Source organism: Populus trichocarpa, chromosome 3, assembly GCF_000002775.5.
Source record: "Populus trichocarpa isolate Nisqually-1 chromosome 3, P.trichocarpa_v4.1, whole genome shotgun sequence".
NCBI lineage: Eukaryota > Viridiplantae > Streptophyta > Magnoliopsida > Malpighiales > Salicaceae > Populus > Populus trichocarpa.
The window spans coordinates 11839757-11863055 of NC_037287.2; the positions used below are offsets into that span (position 1 = coordinate 11839757).

Sequence of the window (23299 nt, forward strand, 5' to 3'; positions counted from 1 at the left end):
GGAGAAAGAAAAAAAAAACAAAATTAGATTTGCTTCAAAACGTTAATAAAATAAAGCTTCCGGATTTTACAACAGCACAAATTTGCCTTCAAATAAATCAAGTCAGCAAAGGTAGATACCCTTCGGCGCAGCACGGAGAGGAGATTTGATGTCACCTTGAAACAATAAACTAGGAAATATGGATTGGCAAGAGTCCCAGACACAGTCTATTGCTTGACAAACAAGAGCACAGATGAAGAAACTGCAGCTGCGCTACCAATCCCAGACTTTGAGTTTCTGCATCAAGAGAAAAGGATTACTGGACAGGAGAAGGCAAAATCCAGAACTCAAGCCTGTTTTTATAGGATACACATAACTTCCACGACGAAGGGGCAATCTACTACCGATTTAATAGAACAAATTACTGGAATTCTGTTCGCCTTCTCCGTCGTTGAAGTTTGACAGAAAAATACCACGATACATGTGAATTTAACCCAGAAAATTGATCAGGTTTGAATTTCAATATATACATCAATGCCAGACAGAAAATAAACACAAAAATAGCTATTTTCACTTGATTGGAGCCTCGTAAATCTACATAGCTCGTCAGTTCAGCCCCTCAAATTAAAGTGCCCCAACTCAGAATTATACCAAAACAGCTACGAAGAAACACCAAGAAATAATGCTATTGTACAGAGCTTGTACTACCAGGGGAGCCTTAAAACGTCCCAAAATCCTACAGCATTAATAAAGAAACTCGGGACCTATAATCTTTACCAAGACCTATCCCAACTGCTAATCGCATCTGTGGCTCTGTTCAATGCCTATCGGGCATCACCAACTTTTGTAGATATGGCTACCTTTAGCTCTTCTTGGGTGTAATACCGATTCCCCATCTTCACTGTAGCTTGCTGGATCATCAAATCATTCATCACAGTCACATTCGCATACTGAACATCAAGGTCCAAATCTTTCAAAGCCGACATTAGCCTAGCAGCAGGGTGGTTCATTTTGCAACATTGGATTCGTATCATTGCATCCCATCCACTAATCTTCACATCAATATCCATGTCTATCAGTCTACCTCCATGGTCATTTGACATCTTAAGCTCCTGATTGGGAGGAGAACTTGAATCCTTACTTACTAACTCCCTCTTCATTGACTCTACTTGATTCTCCAACTCCTCCTTACTGGACTCAGCAGATTGCAGCTTCGTTTTAAGCTCATTGATATACGATATTGCATCGCCAAGAAGGGAAGCTTTGTCCATCTTTGATACATTAGGAACCACAGCTCGTAGTGCATAAAACCTCTGATTAAGTTTCTCTCTTCTTTGCCTCTCTGCTTCAACATGATTCAAAGGCTCTTCTCTTCCATTCGCAGGTTTTCTCCCTCGTTTTCGTGGCCTCTTTTCGGGTTCCACAACCCTGCTGCTATCAGCCTCTTTTACAACCGAGGCCTCGAGGTCAGAGTGATCTGAATCCCCGCCTGTACCACCACTCGATTTCACCAAACCAGAAGAAGATAAAATCACACCAGAAGTAAACGAAAGCATCCCTTCTTCATTACCACCTCTAGAAGCAGGTGATTTTTTCTTCTTATTACTCTCCTCCGTCACCAAACCCGAATAGAAATTCCCATTTGCGCTGGAAGGACTCCTCTTACTCTCCCCAAAATTCAATATCTCTCCAGATTCTGGCTTCATCAAATGGGAATTCCCATTCCTAACAGTACTCCCATCATACGTGCTGTGCTCCCCAAAATTCAACTCTCGAGTGAAAAGACTCTGAGTATGAATCTGCTGCTGCTGCTGCTGCTGTTGATGGCTGTGATGATTCTGAACATGATGAATTCCGCCTGAATGGTCAGTCAAACTGCTCGAACTATGATGATTGTTATTGTTCGCAGTCTGATGAGCCGGAGTAGTTGACGGAATCCCAGCATTTCCATCTTTAGTTTCTGGATCAGTAAGCCAAAGCGAAGACGGGTCATTCTCACCCTGATCGGTATTTGTTGTTCCAATCGGCCATGAACCCACTTCCAAACTATTAAAATTAAACAAAACCTTAACCTTATTCATCAGATCCGAGCTTTGAAAAATCAATTCAGTGGAACCCAATTCAACAACACCATTTGCCGACGGTATACAAACCAAAGTCTGCAAACCAAAAACCTGACCCTGCCTTGCTCTTTCACACGGCGAAGTCCCCAACCTCTCCGAGCCAGCAACCCAAACCGGACTCCCATTGAAAAGAGCTTGACCAGGTAACCCACTTCCATTAACAAAAGATTGAGTCATGCTAACAAGAAAAAACCACTCAGTATCTGTAACCTCTTCATCAACAGCATCATCAGTAACAGAACTAGGCCCGGCAATCAACGAATTCAGCTCACGGAGCACCTTTTTACGGTGCTCCTGTTCAGCAGCTGATGATGCCGAATTTTTCATCCTACCTTTGCCTTTATCTTCTTCCCCTATATAATATCCGTCGCCCCATCCTAAGACGGAAGCGCCCGAACAATCATAAGAGGATTGCCAGAAAATTGCATAAGTCCAGCTCTCGCGCGCGCCCTCGATTAATGCTTGGAGGCGTTGCTGGAGTGTTTCTTGGTTCAACATAGTTTTATCAGATGGCTGCGCTGCTGCTGCTGCTGCTGCTGCTGGCGTTGAAAAGGAGGCGGAGGTTTGCGGAGGCGGTGCCCAAAGAGAAGAGAGATCGGAGGAGTTCATAAACGCTTCCATTACAGACCCGTTGTCGTCCGTCCATAGATTCATTGTCGGTGGTAGACGGTAATCAGTCATCTCAAAAAGTAAATATGTGTTGTTTCTTTTTTAAATAAAGGGAGATCCTTACTTTTGTTCTCGAGTGAGGAAGGGGTGAAATGAAGTTTAGTTTGGAGAGAGAAAGCGGTGGTTTTGATGGGGATTTGGTTCAGAGAGAGAGCGTGTGGTGGTGGTTGTGGTGGAGGGGAGGGGCGGGAGGGGAGTAATCTGGGTTGCGTTTGGGTTTGGAATTTATTTGGAGTGAATTTGAGCTTAATTTTTCTATTTTCATATTATTATTTTTTTAAGAGTTAATTTAGAGGATTGGAAAGAAAGTGAGGGTGCCAGTTTCCAGGAAGGAAAGGGTCGCCGATTAATTCACGATATTTTGAAGGGAGAAGGGTAAAGGGCGGCGTGAACGAGGACTGGAGGGGATGCAGTTAAGGTTGGGTTGAGGGCTGGCTAAAGGATCACGTGGGGATCACGTGGAATAGTTCTGCTGGTTTGGAGCTGCTGCTTGTGACCGAGGTGACTCGTAGAGAAGGAAGTTCGAAATCAGCTGGTGGGGGGTATTTATGGAAGCTTACTAATATTGGACTCGGTGACTGCTCTTTGAACTGAAATGATTACTACTACTCAATGGGGAGTTGGACCAAAAGGTGTGAGATTAAATAATAAATAATCAAATGCACCATATAGTATGTGAAAAAAGGTTCAAATTTATACTTTGTATGATTCTCACTCCTTCCCAAATAGGTTTGTTCACATTTCCCTCTCATCTCCTTTTTCAATTGATTTTCCGTCATGTCCTGATTACAATTCAATTCTAATTCTTTTTATCATCACTTTTTCTCTTTTTAAATTAGATTTAATCAAGATTATCTATTTGTTATGATCTTCATGTGAATTATGAATTAAGCCTTTTTTTTATTATTATTAATATGGATGTCCGGCCCAACTTGCGTGCACCTCGACTAATCCCACGGGTCCTAAATTAACGATTATATAAGCCTCCAGTGACCGTGAGGTTTGTGAGACTCGAACTGGTGATTTCTAGGGAGCAAACCTAGAGCCTGACCAGTTGAGTTACACCCCTCAAAATTAGCTTGTTTATTTATTCTAATTCTTCTTCTTTTTCTTTAATTCCTCCCAATTAAATGAGATTGGTTTTTGGTGATTTCCAAGCAGAGAAAACCAAATCAAAGTAGAGAAAAAACTTAGAGAGAGAGATGGAGAGCTTGGGTGATTAGAGAGAGGAAGTTTGGAGTTTGGAAGAAAATTAGGAGATTCTTGAAATTGTTGAAAAAGGGATGTCAATTTGAATTAATTAGCATTGGAAATGTATTATTTTCCACTTTTTTTCTTGTTTTGTTTCATATTGAAAAATTTTTAATTTAGAAATTTTAGAGTTTATATAAAATTGTTAAGGGGAATGCTAACTTTTGTTATATTTGTAATTAATTGTGATGTATATTACATGATTGAAGATTGAATTAAAGAAATTGAAGACCAATCATAGAAGAAGTGGAATGTTAGTGGTCATCCATTACTAGATCAATTATAAAATTTCTTGGTAGTCCTGATGTACTTGAAAACTTTGGATAGATTTTAATTTTTTTATGATATCGTGACCGAAAATAAGGTCACTCACGCAAAAGCACGAGCAGGAGGCAGTCGTGTTATTGATGAATCTGGATCATCTAGTAAATGACATAGACATAAATAGATAGATAGTTTATGTTGATATATTTTGGGATTTCAGTTAGTAAAATATTGTATTGTTTAAGCATTTTATAGTTCTTATGTATATATGTTTATTTACTTGCATTTATCTCATGAAAACATTCTCATGTATAATTTGTTCATAAATATGATGAGTGAAAATAATCGAGGTTTGTGTTATGAGTGGTAAACTTAAGATTAACTGTAATTGACTACATTAAATGTAAGATTAGCAAACTAAATAATTATTAGAATTGAAATTGTTATGCAATTCAATGATAAAATTTCATAAGAACCCTTCAAAATATATAGGATGTAGGGGGGTTTTGACTACTGGATTTTGGTTGGCTGACTGTGGAGATGGCTACTGGAATGTTTCGGCATTTAATTGATACCGTGATTCTGAATATGATATTTACCTTATGTTATATTTCTCAATCCTAATTTTTTTATGCAACGTTTCAGAATCATGACATACTCGAATTATGTTATTTCTTTTGTTTATCGAGTGAAATTATTTTTTATTATTGAATTTTGTTCATTCTAAAAACCAAAGAAAGTACCAAGAAGATTATAGATCACATTAATCAACAACCAAAGAAAAAAAAATCAAAAGGCAAATGATGCTAGCTGAGATTGTTGTGCTTACTTTTTATATAAATAGTTTTTTGTCATTGGTGATTTTTAACCGGCAACAACATTATTTTTTGTTTTTTCTTTAATAATTCGGGGTCTAGTAAATAGTATTATATATTTCATGTATTTTAGTTTTATTTTACAATTTTTCTAATTTTATTATCTCGTGTGAGGTTTTCCGTGCCTCTTACATGAATCTCTACATGCTGTGTTATCTGAGTTTGCGGCATTGCATAAGAAGATTTGATGATTGATGTAAAATTAATAATCGAAAGATTTCAAGACAGTAAGATTATTAGTGGACTGTCGTGGGTAAAATACATACCGTATCGATCCTCAGCTTTTATAATATAGTTTTTTTGTAGAAAATACTTTTTTTTCCTTCTAAATTTGGCTTTGTTTCCCAGCTTCTTCGAAAAATATTCTTTTGGGTGTTCATTTATGACATTAAATCCTATATTCTTCTTTATCATTCTCAATTCATGAATATAATATTTTAAACTGGCTTCAATTAATAATGATATGGGAAGTTTTATTTCTTATATAATAAAGATTTTATCTTCGTCAGAAGAATAAAAACTTATGCTAACCGAGTTGGTGTAGGTTCATCTCCTCGATAAAAACTTTAATCAGCTCCCATGATAGCTTGATGGTGGATTTCTTGTGGATTTACTAGCCGTACACCATCAAGGATTAAAAAACATTATTGGGAGAAATAGGTTGATAATCAATGTAACATAGTCATGATGGGTCAATTTTGCGATTTTTTTCTTCACAAACACTCCTGCTCAACGTGTTTCAAACAGTTCGTTTGCGTGCACTTTACCCTTGCGCTCTCTCTCTTTTTTTTTTGCTGTAATATTTTGTTTTAAAAAATTTTAATTTTTTTAATTTTTTAAAGTGTTTTGGTGCGATAATATTACAAATAAATTTTAAAAAATATAAAATATTATTTTATATTTCTAAATGAAAATCATTTCAAACAACACCGAAAAAATAATCCAAAGCAATATACTTTGTAATTCCAGTGTAGTCCAATCAAATTAAAAGAAAAAAAATTATCGATGATATCCCCGCAAGGAGGAGAGCCAGCTGCTGTTTACAAGTCTCACCTCATCCTCACAACGACGACCTTTTAATTCCGTTGTGGGCTCCGTGAAATAGCCGCCAGCCACGAGTAACAAGAGACTCGGGAACTCGGCAGCAATTTTCCAAATAATCGCTAGAGCACTTCACCCTTAATTGATCTTTTTGTACATGACGTAACATGAATCGTTGATAAATACAAGGCCATGAACGCGTTGTGGTCACGAAAGATGATCATGGCCCTTGATGGGGTCGTCTTTCTTCTTCTTCTTTTTTATTTTTTTTTGTCGGGTTATGTTATAAAAAATAGAAATATCCTTTACGGGTTATTATTTCAGTTTGTTTTTATATTTTAAAAAAAAAATTTTAAAAAAATTATTTATTTATTTCTTTATTTCTTTACTTAAAATAATATTTTTTTATATTTTCATATCATTTTAATGTGCTGATATTAAAAATAATTTTAAAAAAATAAAAATATATTATTTTAATGCATTTTCGAGTGAAAAACACTTTGAAAAACAACCGCTACCACACTTTCAAACATGTTTTTTTATTGTGTTATTTTTATTTTTTAAAATTGTTTTCATGATTGAGGTTAAGATTTGTGTAAAAAACTAGAAAAAACAAAAAAAATTAAATTTTATAATTAAATTTTATGTATAATAAAGTATAAATTAACCTCAACCTAGAACTTAACCACAAAAAGTTAAAAACTTCACAATGTTTAAAGAATAAATTATTGAGGCACGTTTTGCTTTGCTTGGTAAGTATTTTACAAGGGACGTAAATACAATTTTCTTTATTTTATTTTAATTGGCACGTGTATATGCCTCTTCCCATGTCATAAATTTTCCATCACCCTTTTCTTTCTTTTAATTTTATTTATTTATTTATTTTATTTGTGGCCCGAATGCTTTTAGCTTGGAGTAAATTTGTAAATGATCCCTCTAAAGTCTCAATTTTATGTTTTTTGTGTTTTATGCTCGTCATTGATGTCTATTTACAAGGAGACCCATAGTTTGAGGAAAAATAACATTCTCATCCCTTTCAACCTCATGCATGAATGTGACCTCACGGGGAAAAGAATTCATACGCACAAAGGAGAGAAATAACAGAGTGTTTATAAAGAGGGAGAGGGGAGGATCTACATACTATTTGTAGTTGTGATAACAATTATTTGTTAATTTAAAAATATATTAAAATAATATATATTTTTATAGGAAATTGTTGGTTATTTTTTATGTTATCTTTGAATTCTTTAGAGAAAAGAATTTTTAACTCTTGACAAACTTTATTAATATTAAAAAAGACTCTTTAGTTATAATTTTTAATCTCTTATTCTTCAATTTAATATAATAACTGTTTAATTAATGCTTTCGATTTGGATGGATTAATTATCTTCCATCTCCTCTCTTATTAGCTAAACAACTAGATCGGCCGACAGGAGGCCATTCATCCTGTCTCTTTCTCATCCTTTCACTTTCTTCTACCCATCACTCTTGACAAACACATGGCCTTTAATGGAGGTCTCCTTATCAGTGAAGATGTACAGATTCAAGTTGCTATAAAGTTCTTAATGGTATGATCTGTGAAGAAAACAGGGCACACCGGGGAATTTGAAATTGCTGTAGATCATGAGGACGGGGGGTGTTATGACGCTGATCTTGTTGTATGACCCTGATTTCTTATATTATTTTTTTAGAATCAATTTTCAACGGAATTGTTGAGAAATTCGACCGATCATACAAGTCAATCAATCATAGAGAACAACTTTGATTGATTAAAGCACTTCTCTTGTGCTTTCCATGGATTGGGGCCAGAGTCAGGTTTGAGCATGTTTCGTATTGAATTTAACTTTCCTTTTTCTCAAGAAAAAAAAAACCAGGTTGCAATTCGTTACGAAACGGCACACTTTTCTCGTGCTTTCCATGGATTGGGGCCAGAGTCAACTAAAAGCATTCCTGACTACATTGAGTTTTAAGTTTCAGACTGTTTTTTTTTACACGAACTAACAAAAAAAAAATGAAATTCATTTTGAAATGGGGTAATACTGTGTTCTAATTATATTTTTAAATTAATTTTTTTAGCTTTAGTTTGATACCATAGTGTTAAAAATATTTTTTAAAAAAAATATTATTTTAACATATTTTTTTTACTTTTAATATTTTTAAATTATTTTAATATGTTAATATTAAAAATAAGTTTAAAAAAAAAATATTTTAATATATTTTTAAATAAAAAATAGTTTTCATAGTAACAATCGGCAACATGAATTTAGTATATATAAACATTTCAATTTATAATTAAAAAAATATATATTAAAAAATACATTAGAAAAGTTTATAAATTTATTTTTTTTATTAAAAAATAATCAGGCTATTAAAACAGCACAGGTCACGTAGTTACCAATAAATAATCCAGAGTCCATCTATTAGATTCCGCAGTCTAATTTACAGGTATTATTCATCCTGTCCAGAAGTTCTAACCACCGTAGAGATACATCAGCGCGAACACATACACATACACATACACATACACATACACCTGCATTTGCTCTATCACTATACTAATTCCAATTTATGAATGATTGCCCAGGCATGATTTTTATTTGTTTTTTTTTTTAATTCATTTCCTTTTGTTATTGTTATTGAACTGATGAGTGCATGGACAAATTTGACCAAAAATCCACGAGAAATTGAGTAGCATCCTGGATTCGACCATGTTGCCTTGAAAAAACAAAATCCGCGTATATAGTGGAACCGTTGCTTTATTGGTGACCATGTTATAATTATAATTACAAAAAAACTAAGAGGCGCCGGTTAAACACTTTGACTAGTGAAGAGATGCATTGTTCATTCATTCAACACCGTAAATTTCCTTCTTCTTCTTTTCAGTTCCTGGAAATTTTTACACTTTGGTCTCTTAGTTTCTTTATCTTACAATTTTATCTTTCAAAATTGTTTTGATTTGTGATTGGTCTTGGAACTTTGTTTTCGATGCATGCGTACGGGGATCTCGAGGAGTCGAGGAAGTATTATGTCGCTCGGTTAAGTCTTGATTTTGCGAAGCAAATTTCAATTTCAAGGATCGAATTTGAAGCTTAAAGAAATATTCCATCTTTTTTTTTTCAAAATCAAAGACTAATTTTCATGGTCAAGGGACAAGTTAATGCACCTTTTTTTTGGTCCCTCAACTTTTTTTTCCTTCAATTTGATCCTATTATATTGGCTTTTATTTGAGCTCATGCAATATCAAGAGAAATTTTTTATGCTCTGTTGATGCTTGATTTTGCAAAAAACATGTATAGAATTTATCTAATTTTAAAAAACATGTTAAGGGAAGAAGATTGAAACTAAAATAAGTAGAGGGATTGGGGTAAACGGACAAGGAAAATAGGTTGGCGCCTTAAACGCACGCGCTAGCAGGTACAAGGGTTCTGCAATCTTTTGGCACCGTGTGAGACATTTCACTACCGCGTTGCCATATGCTCTTCTATGTAATATTAATATTTTTTCAATTTCATTTCTCGATATCTTGTTACATTTTATTTTTATGTTAATTTTTATTTTTTTCATGTTATTTATCCTTGTATTTACCTTAATTAATCTTCTCTTAGAGCTTCTAGGTTTATTATAACAACAACTAAAAAAATAGATAGTTGGTTAATAGCTTCCCAACCAAGTTCATTTTTTTCATTTTCTAGCCTTTTGTTTTATTTCAATCAAACCCTTGTATAGCATAATTAGAAGAAATAAGGCTTGAAATTACGGTAAAAATACAAAATTTAAAGATAAAGGACTACAATATAAAACATGGAGAAACTATATGGCTAACCCCATAGTAATGATAATTCTTATTTTGATCCAAAAATTTATTTTTATTTTTTTATTTTTCAATCCCTAGGCTAGAGAAAGGAGAGAGAAACTCATTGAGAAGAGATAAAATAGTTGATTCACACCGACTTCAGCCATGAAAAAAGTTTATCTTAGTGTCAAAGAGTTATATTTTATATAGGTGTTCTATTATGTTGTTCTTTGTCCATTGCCTTGCCTAAAATGTTAGATCTGGGCTAAAAAAGTTTTAGCAATTCGAGTTTATTTTTGTTTTATCGACCTATTTTTGGGATATTTGATGTCATAAATGAGTTTATATAAGCATTTAGGGTGTTTTTGGGTCGGGATTAGTTTTAAAATGGATTTTTATGTTTAAAAATCATCTCCCCTTATTTTTTTAGCCAATTTTATGGTGGTTGAATTCTAGAGAAAAGACGACAAGTCATTTATCACAGCATATGACGTGTCATCTATTTATTTTTATTTTTAAAAAGAGGGGCAAATGACTAGTCACATGTCCCTTGTAAAAGAAAAGAAAAAAAAAACCAAGGCTCAATCACATAAACCTGGGATTTGAAACCCACACACCTAACCTTTGTATTTTAGAGGCCCAAACACGTTGTGCTGCTTAGGCTAGACCCGCATGCCTGATCTTTTTTATTTTTATAAATTTATATTTAAATGCACTAAAAAAATTATTATTCAATTTCATCATCTTTCACAAATAATGTTATATGCTTTTATAGATATTTTAGCTTAATTTTTTTTTCAATTAACATGTGTCTAACATGAAAAAAAAACTCATTAATATTTACTTGACATAAAATTTGTGTTTCTTTAAGATTTTGAATACATTTTTTTATATAACTTTATCATATCTAAAAATATTTTTCTTCAACCATATACAAAATCTTGAATTTTTTATTTTAAATTTGCTTTTAAGATGATAATGGATTTTTTAGAGAACAATGCTTTAAATTATAAAATGTTTTGATATTAGGAAGGTTTTGTGAGTATTTATTTTTTCTGTATTATTAAATAAAAAATAATTTATAAAACATAAATTTAAATTGAAAGTTTTCATGTTTGACTTTTTAGATTATATTTAATAATAATATCAAAATAAATTCGTAGCCTGAAAAAAGAATTTCTGTTTAAAATGTTTTTGTCCAACAGTGTAACGTGAGGAGGAACCTATATTGAAAACTTATCCTGATGCTGCCGAGAGATAAACCTAAATCATCAAGCACCATAAAGAAAATATTAGTGCAAGTTTTGCCATAATTAACTAAGAGGTCACTTTTGATCATTTTCAGTTCGATTTTTATTAAAAAAAATAACTAAATCAATTTAAAAAAAAAATATTAATATTAGTCGGTGTTATATTTCAAATTATTAATTGTTGTTATTCTTTAAAACATATTTATAACAACTAAATATTATATTTTTAAAAAATAAATACAAACACGCAGTGTAACGCGGGGGAATTATACGTGAAAAGTCTATGGGTTTTTCTTTTTTTTTCCTAGGAGCCAAAACTATAAATATTACGGAGAAGTAGCTGGAAGTCTAGTCTAGAATACGCGTAACGATAAAGCCGTCGATGTCAAAATTATATTTGTAAAAGCTGCAGGAGATAAACGTGAATCAATGGGAAGCCTCAAAGAACCAGCAACGACAATGGTAGGCCCTACAAATTTATACATTTAATTTAACGTGATTCACAGTTTTTTCTTGCCTTTTTCCTCAAGCGTGTTGTCAGCTTTTGCCACGCGCCTACGTGTCGGGACGCTTTTAGTTCCTAAAGCCGTCTTCAAACTTCAAACGTGTTTAGCAGCGCTGTAACAGTTAAATTTTTAAATTTTTTTTATTTTAAAATATATTAAAATAATATTTTTTTATTTTAAAAATTATTTTAGATATCAATGATATAAAAATATTTAAAAAATATTAATTTAAAAAAAATTAAAAAAAATCATTTTTTAAAAAAAAACATATAAAACACAATTCCAAGTTACAACACTACCGAAGGATAAGGAGAAGCGTCCCATACTGTTTACTACAGGAGTGCAGCCTTTCATATTGGCGGCATCAGCAACTTTTTCATCACCTTAAAACGTGGCAACTGGTGATTGGTTGTTGCTGACTTGTTTTTTATAATTACTTTAGCCTTTATATACTGTGGTTGATTTTTTACTTTTTCTTATTAGTTTGAAAAAATTCAGTTTCCTCGTCAATTTTAATAACTTCATAATATTTCATGTTCTTTATTTTGGTGTTAGGAGATAATCAATAAAAAATCTAGTATTATTTATAAATTTATTATTATATTTAATTTAATAATTTAAATGTCTCTTGTGATTCAAAAAAACAAAAATATCATAAATTAATTAACAATTGGTTGGTATTTTTAAAATTAATCATTGCCACGATGGCTGAATATTTTTTTTAAAAAAATAACACTAAGTTCATGTTTATAAGATATTGAACAACAATTCCTCATTATTTTAACCAAACAAAAAACATCAAATTCTAGATTTCTCCAAAGTTTTTAGGGTTTTTAGAGCTTCGGTTTGAATCAATTAAAAATTATTTAATTTTTTTAAATCAAGTATAAACATATATTATTTTAACCATTTAACATAAAATAAACGCACAAACATGCCATTCAAAATCTCAATTTTAATAATCAACTTACATGCAATTTTTTCCATATTCCCGACGAGAAGATTGAATAAACAAAAACCAACAAGAGTTTTCTAGGTCAATAAAGTCGCACGAGCAGAGATTTCAATTAAAAAACGAATATTTAGCTTAAGATTTAGTGTTTGTATGCTGGGTTCAGAGAGAGAGAGAGAGATTGGAGAGAAAAGGGGTAACATTGTAACTGAACTAAGCATGGAAAAACTTTTTCTAATAAAAAAAACTAGTTGGTGGAGTACTGTTTAGCAAGTGGAGACCTATGATTTACTTAAAATGAAAAAAAAAAAACAAATATAGGTGAAAAATAAAAAATGAAAGAACGAGAAATATGAACACTCTATTCTCGAGTACAATTTAGCATGAACAAGATACGTACCACGTGATATCTTGGGCACGTGGGATAAATTTTTTTAATATAAAATAAAATATTTAAATAATGATAACTTGAGTTAACATGATTCAACTTGAAAAATAAATACCTTTAAAATCAATTTTAGATTGTTATTGTTATTTTAAGGGCAATTTAATATCTTCACTATTTAAAAAAATAAAAAGATGAATAAGTTTCTCTATATAATTTTAATGTTTTTTTTAAGTGTAAATATAATTTAACTATGTAAAGATATTGAAAAGATAAAAATAAAAAGATGAATAAGTTTCTCTATGTTTTTTTTTACTTTTAAAAATAACAAAGTAATTTTATTGTACTAAAAACAAAGTAATTTTATTATACTAAAAAAAATATGAATATACTAATCTATTCCCAGTTAATTTTGTAATTCCAAATAAATTCCTCGAAAAAGACAGTTTCACCTCAAATACAAGCTCTGTTAGTTCTTGTCTTTTTTAATAATAACACTGTAATGTGTCGAGGGTCACAGTAAAGTACTGATAGCTTTTATATATATACTAGTTTCATGTCCCGTGCGATGCCGCGAGTCAATTATTTTTTACATTTTAAAAATAACCAAGATCTAAAAGTGTTAGGCTTTTTTGCAAAGTTATACCCAAGAGTCTCAGGTTTGGTTGCAACGCCTGACTCAAGAGTAATGTTTATAATATTAATAATAACATTAAACTTGGGTTAACCCTTAGCATAAAAGTGTCTGGACTGTAATATCAGACCCAATAGCATTAGACGTGGGTCTGGCTGCAAGGTCGTGTTATAAAAGTGTGATAATTAAATAGATTAGTTAAAAAGAAAAAAAACCAATAGGAAGAAAAAAACTAATGAAAAAAAGAAAAAAAAATATGAATTAATTGGGTTAACCCTTCAAACCAGGTTAATCCGTCATACCTTGAATTCGCATCGTGAAAGTTTGATAATTAAAAAGAAAAAAATAAATTAATGGGTTAACCCAGAATTAACTGGGCTAACCGTCAAACCAGGTTAACCTGTCAAACCCGGAATCCGTGTAATGAAAGTTTGATAACTAAATAAAAAAAAATTTAACATTAACAATTTAAATTAAACGAAAAAAATTAATTTAAAAAAAAAACAAAAGGCATCAGCCTTTTCACTGTGGATTGCACTGTGCAGTCCACAGTCAAAGGCATAAAAAAAAAACTAAAGGCATCAGCCGAGAACTACTTAGAAAAAAATTTAACATTAATAAACTAAATTAATTAAATAAAATTAATTAAAAAGAAAAAAATAAAAGAAAGAAAACCTCTAAGAAGAAAAAAAACTAGAAAGAAATTTAACATTAACAAACTAAACTAAACGAAAAAAATAATTAAAAAGAAAAAAAAAGCAAAAAATAAAATAAAATTCAGGTTAACTCGTCAAACCAAGTTAACCCGTTAAACCCGGAATCCGTGTCATGAATGTCTAGTAACTAAATAAAAAAAAGTGAACATTAACAAACTGAACTAAAATAAAAAAATTAATTAAAAAGAAAAAAAACCCGGGTTAACTCGTCAAACCATATTAACCTGTTAAACCCAGTATTTGTATCATGAAAGTCTGATAACTAAATAAAAAAAAATTTAACATTAACAAACTAAATTAAACAAAAATATTTATGAAAATAATAATAAAAAAAATTGACAGGTCAACCCGGAATTAACTGGGTTCACCCGTGAAACCAGGTTAACCCGTGAAACTCGGGATATGTGTCATGAAAGTCTAATAACTAAATAGAAAGAAATTTAACATTAACAAACTAAACTAAACGAAAAAAAATTAATTAAAAAAAACAAAGAAAGAAGCAAAAAAAAATCCCAAAAAGCATAAAAAACAACTAAAAAAACTTAGACAACTAAAAAAAAATAAAAATAAAATAAAAACGCCTAAGGAATCAGTGTTTTACTGTGGACTGCACTGACACTGATTCCTTTTAGCTATTTATGAAAATTTGATAACTGAATAGGAAAAAAAATATTACGGGTTAACCCAGAATAAGCTGGGTTAACCCGTCAAACCCGGAATCCGTGTCATGAAAGTTTGATAACTAAATAGAAAAAATTTAACATTAACAAACTAAATTAAACGAAAAAATTAATTAAAAGGAAAAACCAGAAAAAAATCTGGGTTAACCCATCAAACCCGGAACCCGTGTCATGAAAGTTTGATAACTAAATAGAAAAAAAATTAACATTAACAAAAAAAAAATTCATTAAAAAAAACAAAGAAAAAGAACATCTTAAAAAAACAAAACAAAAAAAAAACAGCTCAGCGTTTCACTTTAGACTGCACTCGAAAAAATAATTAATTAAAAAGTAAACCAGAAAAAAAATTTGGGTTAACCCGTCAAACTCGGAACCCGTGTCATGAAAGTTTGATAACTAAATAGAAAAAAATTAAACATTAAAAAAAAATTAAGCAAAAAAAATCATTAAAAAAATAAAAAAAACAACTTAAAAAAAAAAAAAGAGAGAAAACAGCTGCTCAATATTTTACTATGGACTGTCATAGTAAAACACTGAACAATTTTAGTATATTTTATAATATATATATTTTTAATTTAATGATACGGGGGAAAGGATAAATATGTTCCCACACTACGTACTGCCCTATTCAAGTCCTCGATCAAACAATCTTCTAATTGAATCCCCCATTTCATTAAACGTTGGCCAAATCTCCAATTCAAACTAAACTTCGGACCATAATTTATCATATAGATGGGATAAATGGGTAATGTATAATTAGATGGAGGAATTAATTGAGAAGCTATTTGTTGGGACTCAATCGAGAATGGTGTAATAGTTTTGGGGCATATCTGTTCTTTCCCCACAACGCAATTTAGCCGGAGTTTGGCTTGTCCGGCTGGATAACGTTCCAAAATCTTTGTTTATACAATCAAAGAAACTTACGTATCGCATGCTGAAAACAACTGATTAACTTATCCTTTAATACAATGAATGAGCGAAAAAACTCAGAATGTCCAAATTGCAGTACAAGATTATACAATTAATTAAATAAAAGAAAAGGCATCTGTTCATACTTCATACAGCTTCCAATATCACTCCCTGAATGATAAGATCTGTACGACCCAGGTCGACAAGCCTGTCTCCAGCTCTGTCCCCTGCCACTTATAGGCATTACCCTACACTGTAACATCCCAGAACTTGGTTGCAATTGGATCCAAAAGAGTAAAAATTAAGAGCACAAGGCATCAAACTAATTTCGCCTATGGGTCTTGAAAAGATGAGCAAGAATGTGATTGCTGCTTGTTGTACACTGCACACACCAGCATATGAGCAGAAAAAGAAAACAAAAGAGAAGGGAAAAACAAAAATGATACATGAATGAGGAGAAAGACGTGAAAACTAAGTTTGTGAAGAAGGCACCATCTGTGTTTTTACTTGTTGTCTGTATCCGGACAGGTAACTCGCACATGGTTCACACTTCTCGCCTAATGTCGTTTTGTATCACAGGCTTTGCAGCTTGTCGCCTATGGGTGGCATCATTGGAGCCTGGACCCCCCCGCCTACACACGCAGCCAGATTCAACATATACAGGTCAAATGAGTCAAATGCTTTTCTTTCCTTTTTTACAGTCAAGTTAGAGAGAGAGAGACCATCATGCTATGTAACAGATCAGCAGCGAGCGGTTGTCAGGCCTAAACATTATTAGGCGCTGTTATTGCGGTGGTTGTTAGTTTTTAAAATAGTTTTTATTTATAAATATACATATATTCCTTCCAGATGAATGGCTCTTGATTATTTGAAGGGTCTAGTCAGCTTATTTTTTAAAAGTTATCATCTTCTTTAAGTATGATATTTCTTCGTCGTCTAGGTCGACTTTTCTTCCTTTTCATCCTCCCTTTTGCTTTTGAAGGGTTATCTACTTTATAAAGTATTTTGCAAAGATCACAATTTGATTTGTAATCTAACCTTTTCAGAGGTTAATTATTAATTATTTTTAAAAAATTAATGTATTTTTTTATATTTTTAAATTGTTTTGATATGATGATATTAAAAATAATTTTTAAAAAATAAAAAATATTATTTTAATTTATTAAAAAAACATACTTTTAAAAAATAATTATTATTGCATTTTCAAATATCTCACAGGATAGGTTAGGCAATAAAGGAATTGATAAATTAAAGACTACTCGGAATTGCAAGTGCATCTCCTCCATGCTCAATTTGACTTTGATTTCTCGCATAATCATTTAGGATGTGTTTGTTAGAAGACGAACGATAATGAAAATTACTCGCATCGCATAATCATTTATGCATGGAAGGGTGAGTTTTCCTCTTCAGAGCATACATCTGTTTTGTCATAGCCTCGTTTGTGTTATTATCAATGAACAATTTCAATTTAATAGTTTAAATTTTTGTGTAAGGATCTAATATATGATTTATATTATTTTTTAACACACCCACTCAAATGAAAACCCTTTGGTTTTGAAACTTGCACAGACCCACATTATATTGTGCTTGATTTTTTTATCAAATAAATCAGGATGATAAGATTCAAACTTGTGACCGTTTGGTCATCAAGGCTCTGATACCATATCAAAGAACTATTTTAACTCAATAGCTTAAGTTTTTAGATGAGGTTTCAATATATGATTTATATTATTCTCTAACAGTTATAACTTTAATTTTTTTATTTTTTCTATATATGGAAATGTAAGGAAATTGTTTTTTATTTGCGTAATTTAGTTATAAAAGATAAATTAAATTTGACTGAGGACGTGGGAAAAAAAATAACACGGGTAAAGAACACTTGAGGTTGCGATAATTCATTTAAAATTTATAGTTATTACAATTTCAAACCATTAATTTTAAAGGGTTTAGATTTATCTAACATGGGTAAAGAACAACAAAATATAAAGAACCGATAGAGTGTTTAAAATTGACAGGCTTTATTTCCTTTTTCCTTTTATATTCAATTGTAATATATATATATATATATATATATATATATATATATATATATATATATATATATATATTGGTGCGCAACAGAATCAGAGAAATTTGATTCTTGAAACTGATTTTTTGAGTAAGTCGGTACACCCGTACACCCCTGCAAACTGATGGGTATTTTTTGTTTTTTTTATTTACGTGTACGCAACTAATTCTTACACGGATATTTTACCCACCATAAGTTTGGATTCTAGAGATTAAGGGAATATTTAGGAACGCGGCTGCGGCTGTGTTTTTAAAAAATTTAAATTTTTTTTTAAAAAATTAAATATAGTTTATATGTTTTGGATTGTTTTAATGTACTGATGTCAAAAATAATTTTTAAAAAATAAAAAAAACATCATTAGCATGCATTTTAACACGAAAAGTTATTTGAAAAGCACCCGCAACCACACTGTCAAACACGCTCTAAAACCGAGTTGCAATCTACCTTTGTGTGTGTGTGTGTGTGTGTGTGTGTGTCAAGTAAGGGAAACAAAGTCATTCCATTGCAATAAAAAAAAATGTGTGAACTAAATAATTAATTTAGTAATGTCCAATATATCCATTAAAAATATAATTTTACCCTAATTACAAGCTTTGTTGTCTTTGTAGTTCGACAAAAATATTATTTTACTGTTCCAATTGAACAATAAAACATGCATTAGGTTACAGTGTTTTATGTCTGTTTGAAAATATAATTGCGGTTGTTTTTCACTTAGAATTGCATTAAAATGACATTTTTTTTATTTTTTAAAAATTATTTTTGTTATCAACATATCAAAATGATCTGGAAACACTAAAAAATTATTAATTTGAAGTAAAAAAAATTAAAAATTAATTTTTTTTCAAAAACGTTTTTGAAACGTAAAAATAAACAGGATCAATTATTACTTTTTTATTTTAATAATCCAGTTAGTTCCCACCATATTGTTCTTATATTTTAATGTCTAATAATTTTTATTTTTATAATATGATCATGTTGATTTTAAAAATACGTGTGTGTAGAACAACTACCCACAAGCATTGTCATAAAAATGAAATGTTTTTTTTTTATTCCAAAAAAAAGACATAACTTTCTTATAATATATATATATATGAAAAAAATTATTTTAATTTATTTTTTACTGTAATTACAAATAACTTGATGCAAAGTTTTTAATGGTTGTTATTTCTAAGAGTTCTTGTCCTAACTATTAAATATTAAAAGGTGATTCAAATTTATGTTTTAAACTCTCAAGCAAACACAGTAATATAATTATAATTAACTTATCAAAATATATAAATGCACAATAATAGCCCAAGCCATATAAGCTATATTTCGGGCCCATTCAAGCTAGCAAGAATCAAACAAATCTTACACGAAAGTAAGTTTTGATTTATACAACTTAAAGCTGAAACAAAGCTGTAAAATTTCAAGAAGTTAGCAAAGGCCCAGAGAGGCTAGGGAAAGCCTTTGACATTGTGGCCCTTTCAGGATTCGGAAAGCAATAGCCCAAGCCATATAAGCTATATTTCGGGCCCATTCTTCCATGGATTCGCAGATAAATTATTTAATTAGAATTCTATTTTTAGAGCTTGTATCCTCGTTAATGTCACGCCCATTAATGAAAAGCTCCCACAGTATCGGAAAAAGAAAACTTCCTTGTTATTTTTTTTAGAAAGGATTGTATTAAAAAATAAAACAGATAAAGATATTGCTACTCCTACTCTATAGTTTGTTAATTTCACTTTATAATATTATTTAGATATACACGGACAGCCCTAATTAGATTTTTATAAATGAAAATATTAAATATTATAGCTAAAAGCCGGAAGCGATCCTTTTTGTAATTAGGACCATGTTTGTTTCCCGGAAAGTAGTTTCCGGGAAACCACTTTCCAAACTTTCTTGTGTTTGTTTGCTATTAGAAAAGTTGGTCAACGAAAAACACTTTCCAGTCAAAGGAAAATTTGGCTTGGTTTTCAGGAAAATGTTTTTCCTTTTGACTGTGTTTGTTTTCCGGAAAGTGGTTGCCGGGAAACAACTTTCCAAACTTTTCAATGTTTGTTTGTCATTAGGAAAGTTGATTAACGAAAAACACTTTTCAGTCAAAGAAAAATTTGGCTTGGTTTCTAGGAAAGTGTTTTCCTAGAAAATTTGGGCGGAAAACACTTTCCGGAAGCTGTGAAAAATTTAGAAATGTCATTATTTGCTGATTATATCAAATTTGATCCTCAAACTTTTGATTGCTATATATATTTTGTTTTGAATATTTATTTTTCAATTTCATCTCTTAAAATTTAATTTTTATATTAACTTTGGTCCTTATTTTTATAATTGCTATTTACTTTTTCCTTATCATTTTTTTATTAAAAATTTTTATCTATCAAATTTTGTCCTCATTCTTTTGATTGTTACTTATTTTTTTTGAAATAATTTATGAAATATTAATTATTATTATTTTAATTTCTTCATATTTTATTTTTTTTATTTTTAGATTTGATCTCTGTTATTTTGATTATTATTTATTTTATTTGAGATAATTTATGAAATTATATTTTTTTTCAATTTCATTCTCATTCAACTTTTTAATTTGTAAGATTTGTTCCTCATTATTTTAATAAATTTGAGAAAAATAAAACATCAATAAGTTATTTTTCAGGTTATTTTCCATGACATAACCAAACACTTGAAAATGTTTTCCAACTTATTTTCCATTACACTACTAAACATCAGAAAATAATTCACTTTCCCGGAATTCATTTTCCAAAAAAAAACTACTTTCCAGCAAACAAACGGGGTTTAGAATATTCAAAATTATAATCATAAATACAACCACGGTTGTATCTTAATTGCAATCCTTAGAGCTTTTCTTTGAGTTTAACCATTCAATATTACAAAATTAAAACAAACTTTCCATCTCCCTGTGCCTTTCTTTAAATAGATCCCATACATGTCTTTCAAGTATTAGATAATTTCAGGGTTTGGATTTGCTTTTAAGAGATCACCAGTTCGAGTCCCACAAACTTCAAAGCCACTAGAGGCTTACATAGTCGTTAACTTCGTGGAATTAGTCGAGGTGTGCGCGAGTTGACCTGAACACCCACGTTAAACTTGAAAAAATATTAGACAATTTTATTTTTATTATCATCAATTAACCTTTCATAACTTCAAATAACACAGTAGTTTTACTCAATAACACAAGTTTTCTGATCCCCTAAATTTAATACACACGATCAACCATTAACAAGTATAAAATTCATGGTTTTTAATTCAATTTCTACTTAAATTTATTGTCATTCATATTATTCCAACACCAAACAACTAATAATTCATCAAAATAAGCATTCCCCTGGATATTTACATAAACCATAGAATTGAATTTTGGATTTTTTCATCCTCTAAACATAAAATCAACAAAACAAAGACAATTACCATAAAAATTATCTTACCCATAATACAGGAACCCAATCTAGAAAGTTCCCACGCAATTTGCCCCTAAATTCTCTTCCTCCAATTAATTCGTCACTTTCTCTCTCTATTTTTCCCAATCCCTCAACTCTCTCTCTCTCTCTCTCTGATTCGCTAGATTGATTATAGAAAACAGTTAATCACAATCCTATACTACATAAAAGGAGAGAATTTACAGAGATTGAAGGATAAAAATCAAAATCTACAAGCTTCATTGTAATAAATTTTTTTTTTAATTTTTTCGATTAACTGTTATGCCATTAAACTCGAGTTCACTGCAATCATCAATATTCTCATGTATAGTTTTATACTTTAATTAATTCAGGGTTTTACATCAATTTACCTTGTTCAAGAATATACACGATTCATCATTAAGCTGACATTTTGTTTGCCGAATTATCACCTTATTTTATTTGATATTTTTAAGATCAAATTTTTATTATTTAATACTAATTTATAAATTTTTTGACTGATGGCTTAAAATTTTAGTAACTTCTTCTTTTTACCTGACTCCGGAGAAAAATCCATTTGAGTAGTCAAATAGTTTATACTTTTTACATCAAGCCTAGTATATAATTGATTCGAAACCTTAGTTTTGTAGAATCTAAAATAATTTTTATTTATTTATTTTACATACAAAAATCTATCTCACAGTCATTTTAATCAAATATATATTTTTTAAACATACCATTTTAAAATTATAACTAATAATGTTTTTCTTAAATGTTTTTTTTTAATTGGAACCGTAAAAGTTACTACAATGTAGAACACACACTTAATGTCTCACCACACTATATTTGGCAAACGGTTAATAATACTCAACAACCATTAACCGCTGCCCCACCTTCATTAACCACATGCTTGATTACGCCATTTACCATGATTTTTAAGTTTTGGTTTGTGGATTATGGATTAGATGGGTTAATGTGCATATACAAAAGTCAATCTAAACTATAATTGTTTTTTTGAAAAAACTTTATGAGTCATGAAATTAAACCATAAGTCCATCTAGATTTTATTAGGTTATTTCTTGTGTTTTTGCTATGACTTGAACCAAAAAAATTTGAGCATGAAAAAATAGTATCTAAATCGTAAGAAACATTTTAGCATTGTCATCAAACTCGGTGTAACAATTCAAATTTAAAAACTTCTGACTCAACTTTTTTTTTAACTCAAGTTTTAAATTAAATGTGTGGGAGTTCCTCTGACATGATTTTATCAACTGGATATGTCCAAAAAAACACAAAGGAGAAAACAATAAAATAGATTAGGTCAACCTGTCAAACCCACTTCTCAAGTATGGACTTCATTGAAGTGAATTAATTTTTATTTGATTTTATTACATGATAAAAAACACAAAAATGGATTTACAATCAACTAAATACTGGAAAGATAAAATTTAATAAAAACTTAACATTAAAAATGAAATGGAAAAAAGAAAAAAAAAACAAAGGGAGAAAAAACTCAAATATCCAATAAAAAATAATCCTAAACCAATATTGTTTATTATTGACCCTGGTTAGCCTCAACGTTTCAACCCATGAGTCAGGTACTGAATCGAGTCATTAGCTTTGCTAAATTTTATAACCATGTGTAAAAACTTTGCCCTTGTCACGGTTTTTTTTTTCCTTTTATTATTGATGAGGTTTGATATTTGCTTAAAAAAAAGAGCTACTAACTTACGTACTTGAAAAAAAATAAGCAACACATCAAGAATGATGGTGGAGAAAGCAGAATTGATGGCAGTGCTATGATGC

General features: G+C 30.6%; 1 protein-coding gene across 1 annotated transcript; it reads right to left on the bottom strand.

Annotated features, from left to right (window-relative positions):
* Window positions 1-467: 467 nt before the first annotated feature.
* Window positions 468-3504, bottom strand: LOC18096974 (transcription factor MYC2). Its single transcript, XM_024597239.2, has one exon. The coding sequence runs from the start codon at window positions 2781-2783 to the stop codon at window positions 804-806; it is 1980 nt and encodes a 659-aa protein (XP_024453007.2). The 5' UTR covers window positions 2784-3504; the 3' UTR covers window positions 468-803.
* Window positions 3505-23299: the final 19795 nt, after the last annotated feature.

What these genes read in the sequence shown, in the direction of transcription:
- LOC18096974 (XM_024597239.2), bottom strand. Translation starts at nt 2,783, where the DNA reads ATGACTGATTACCGTCTACCACCGACAATGAATCTATGGACGGACGAC.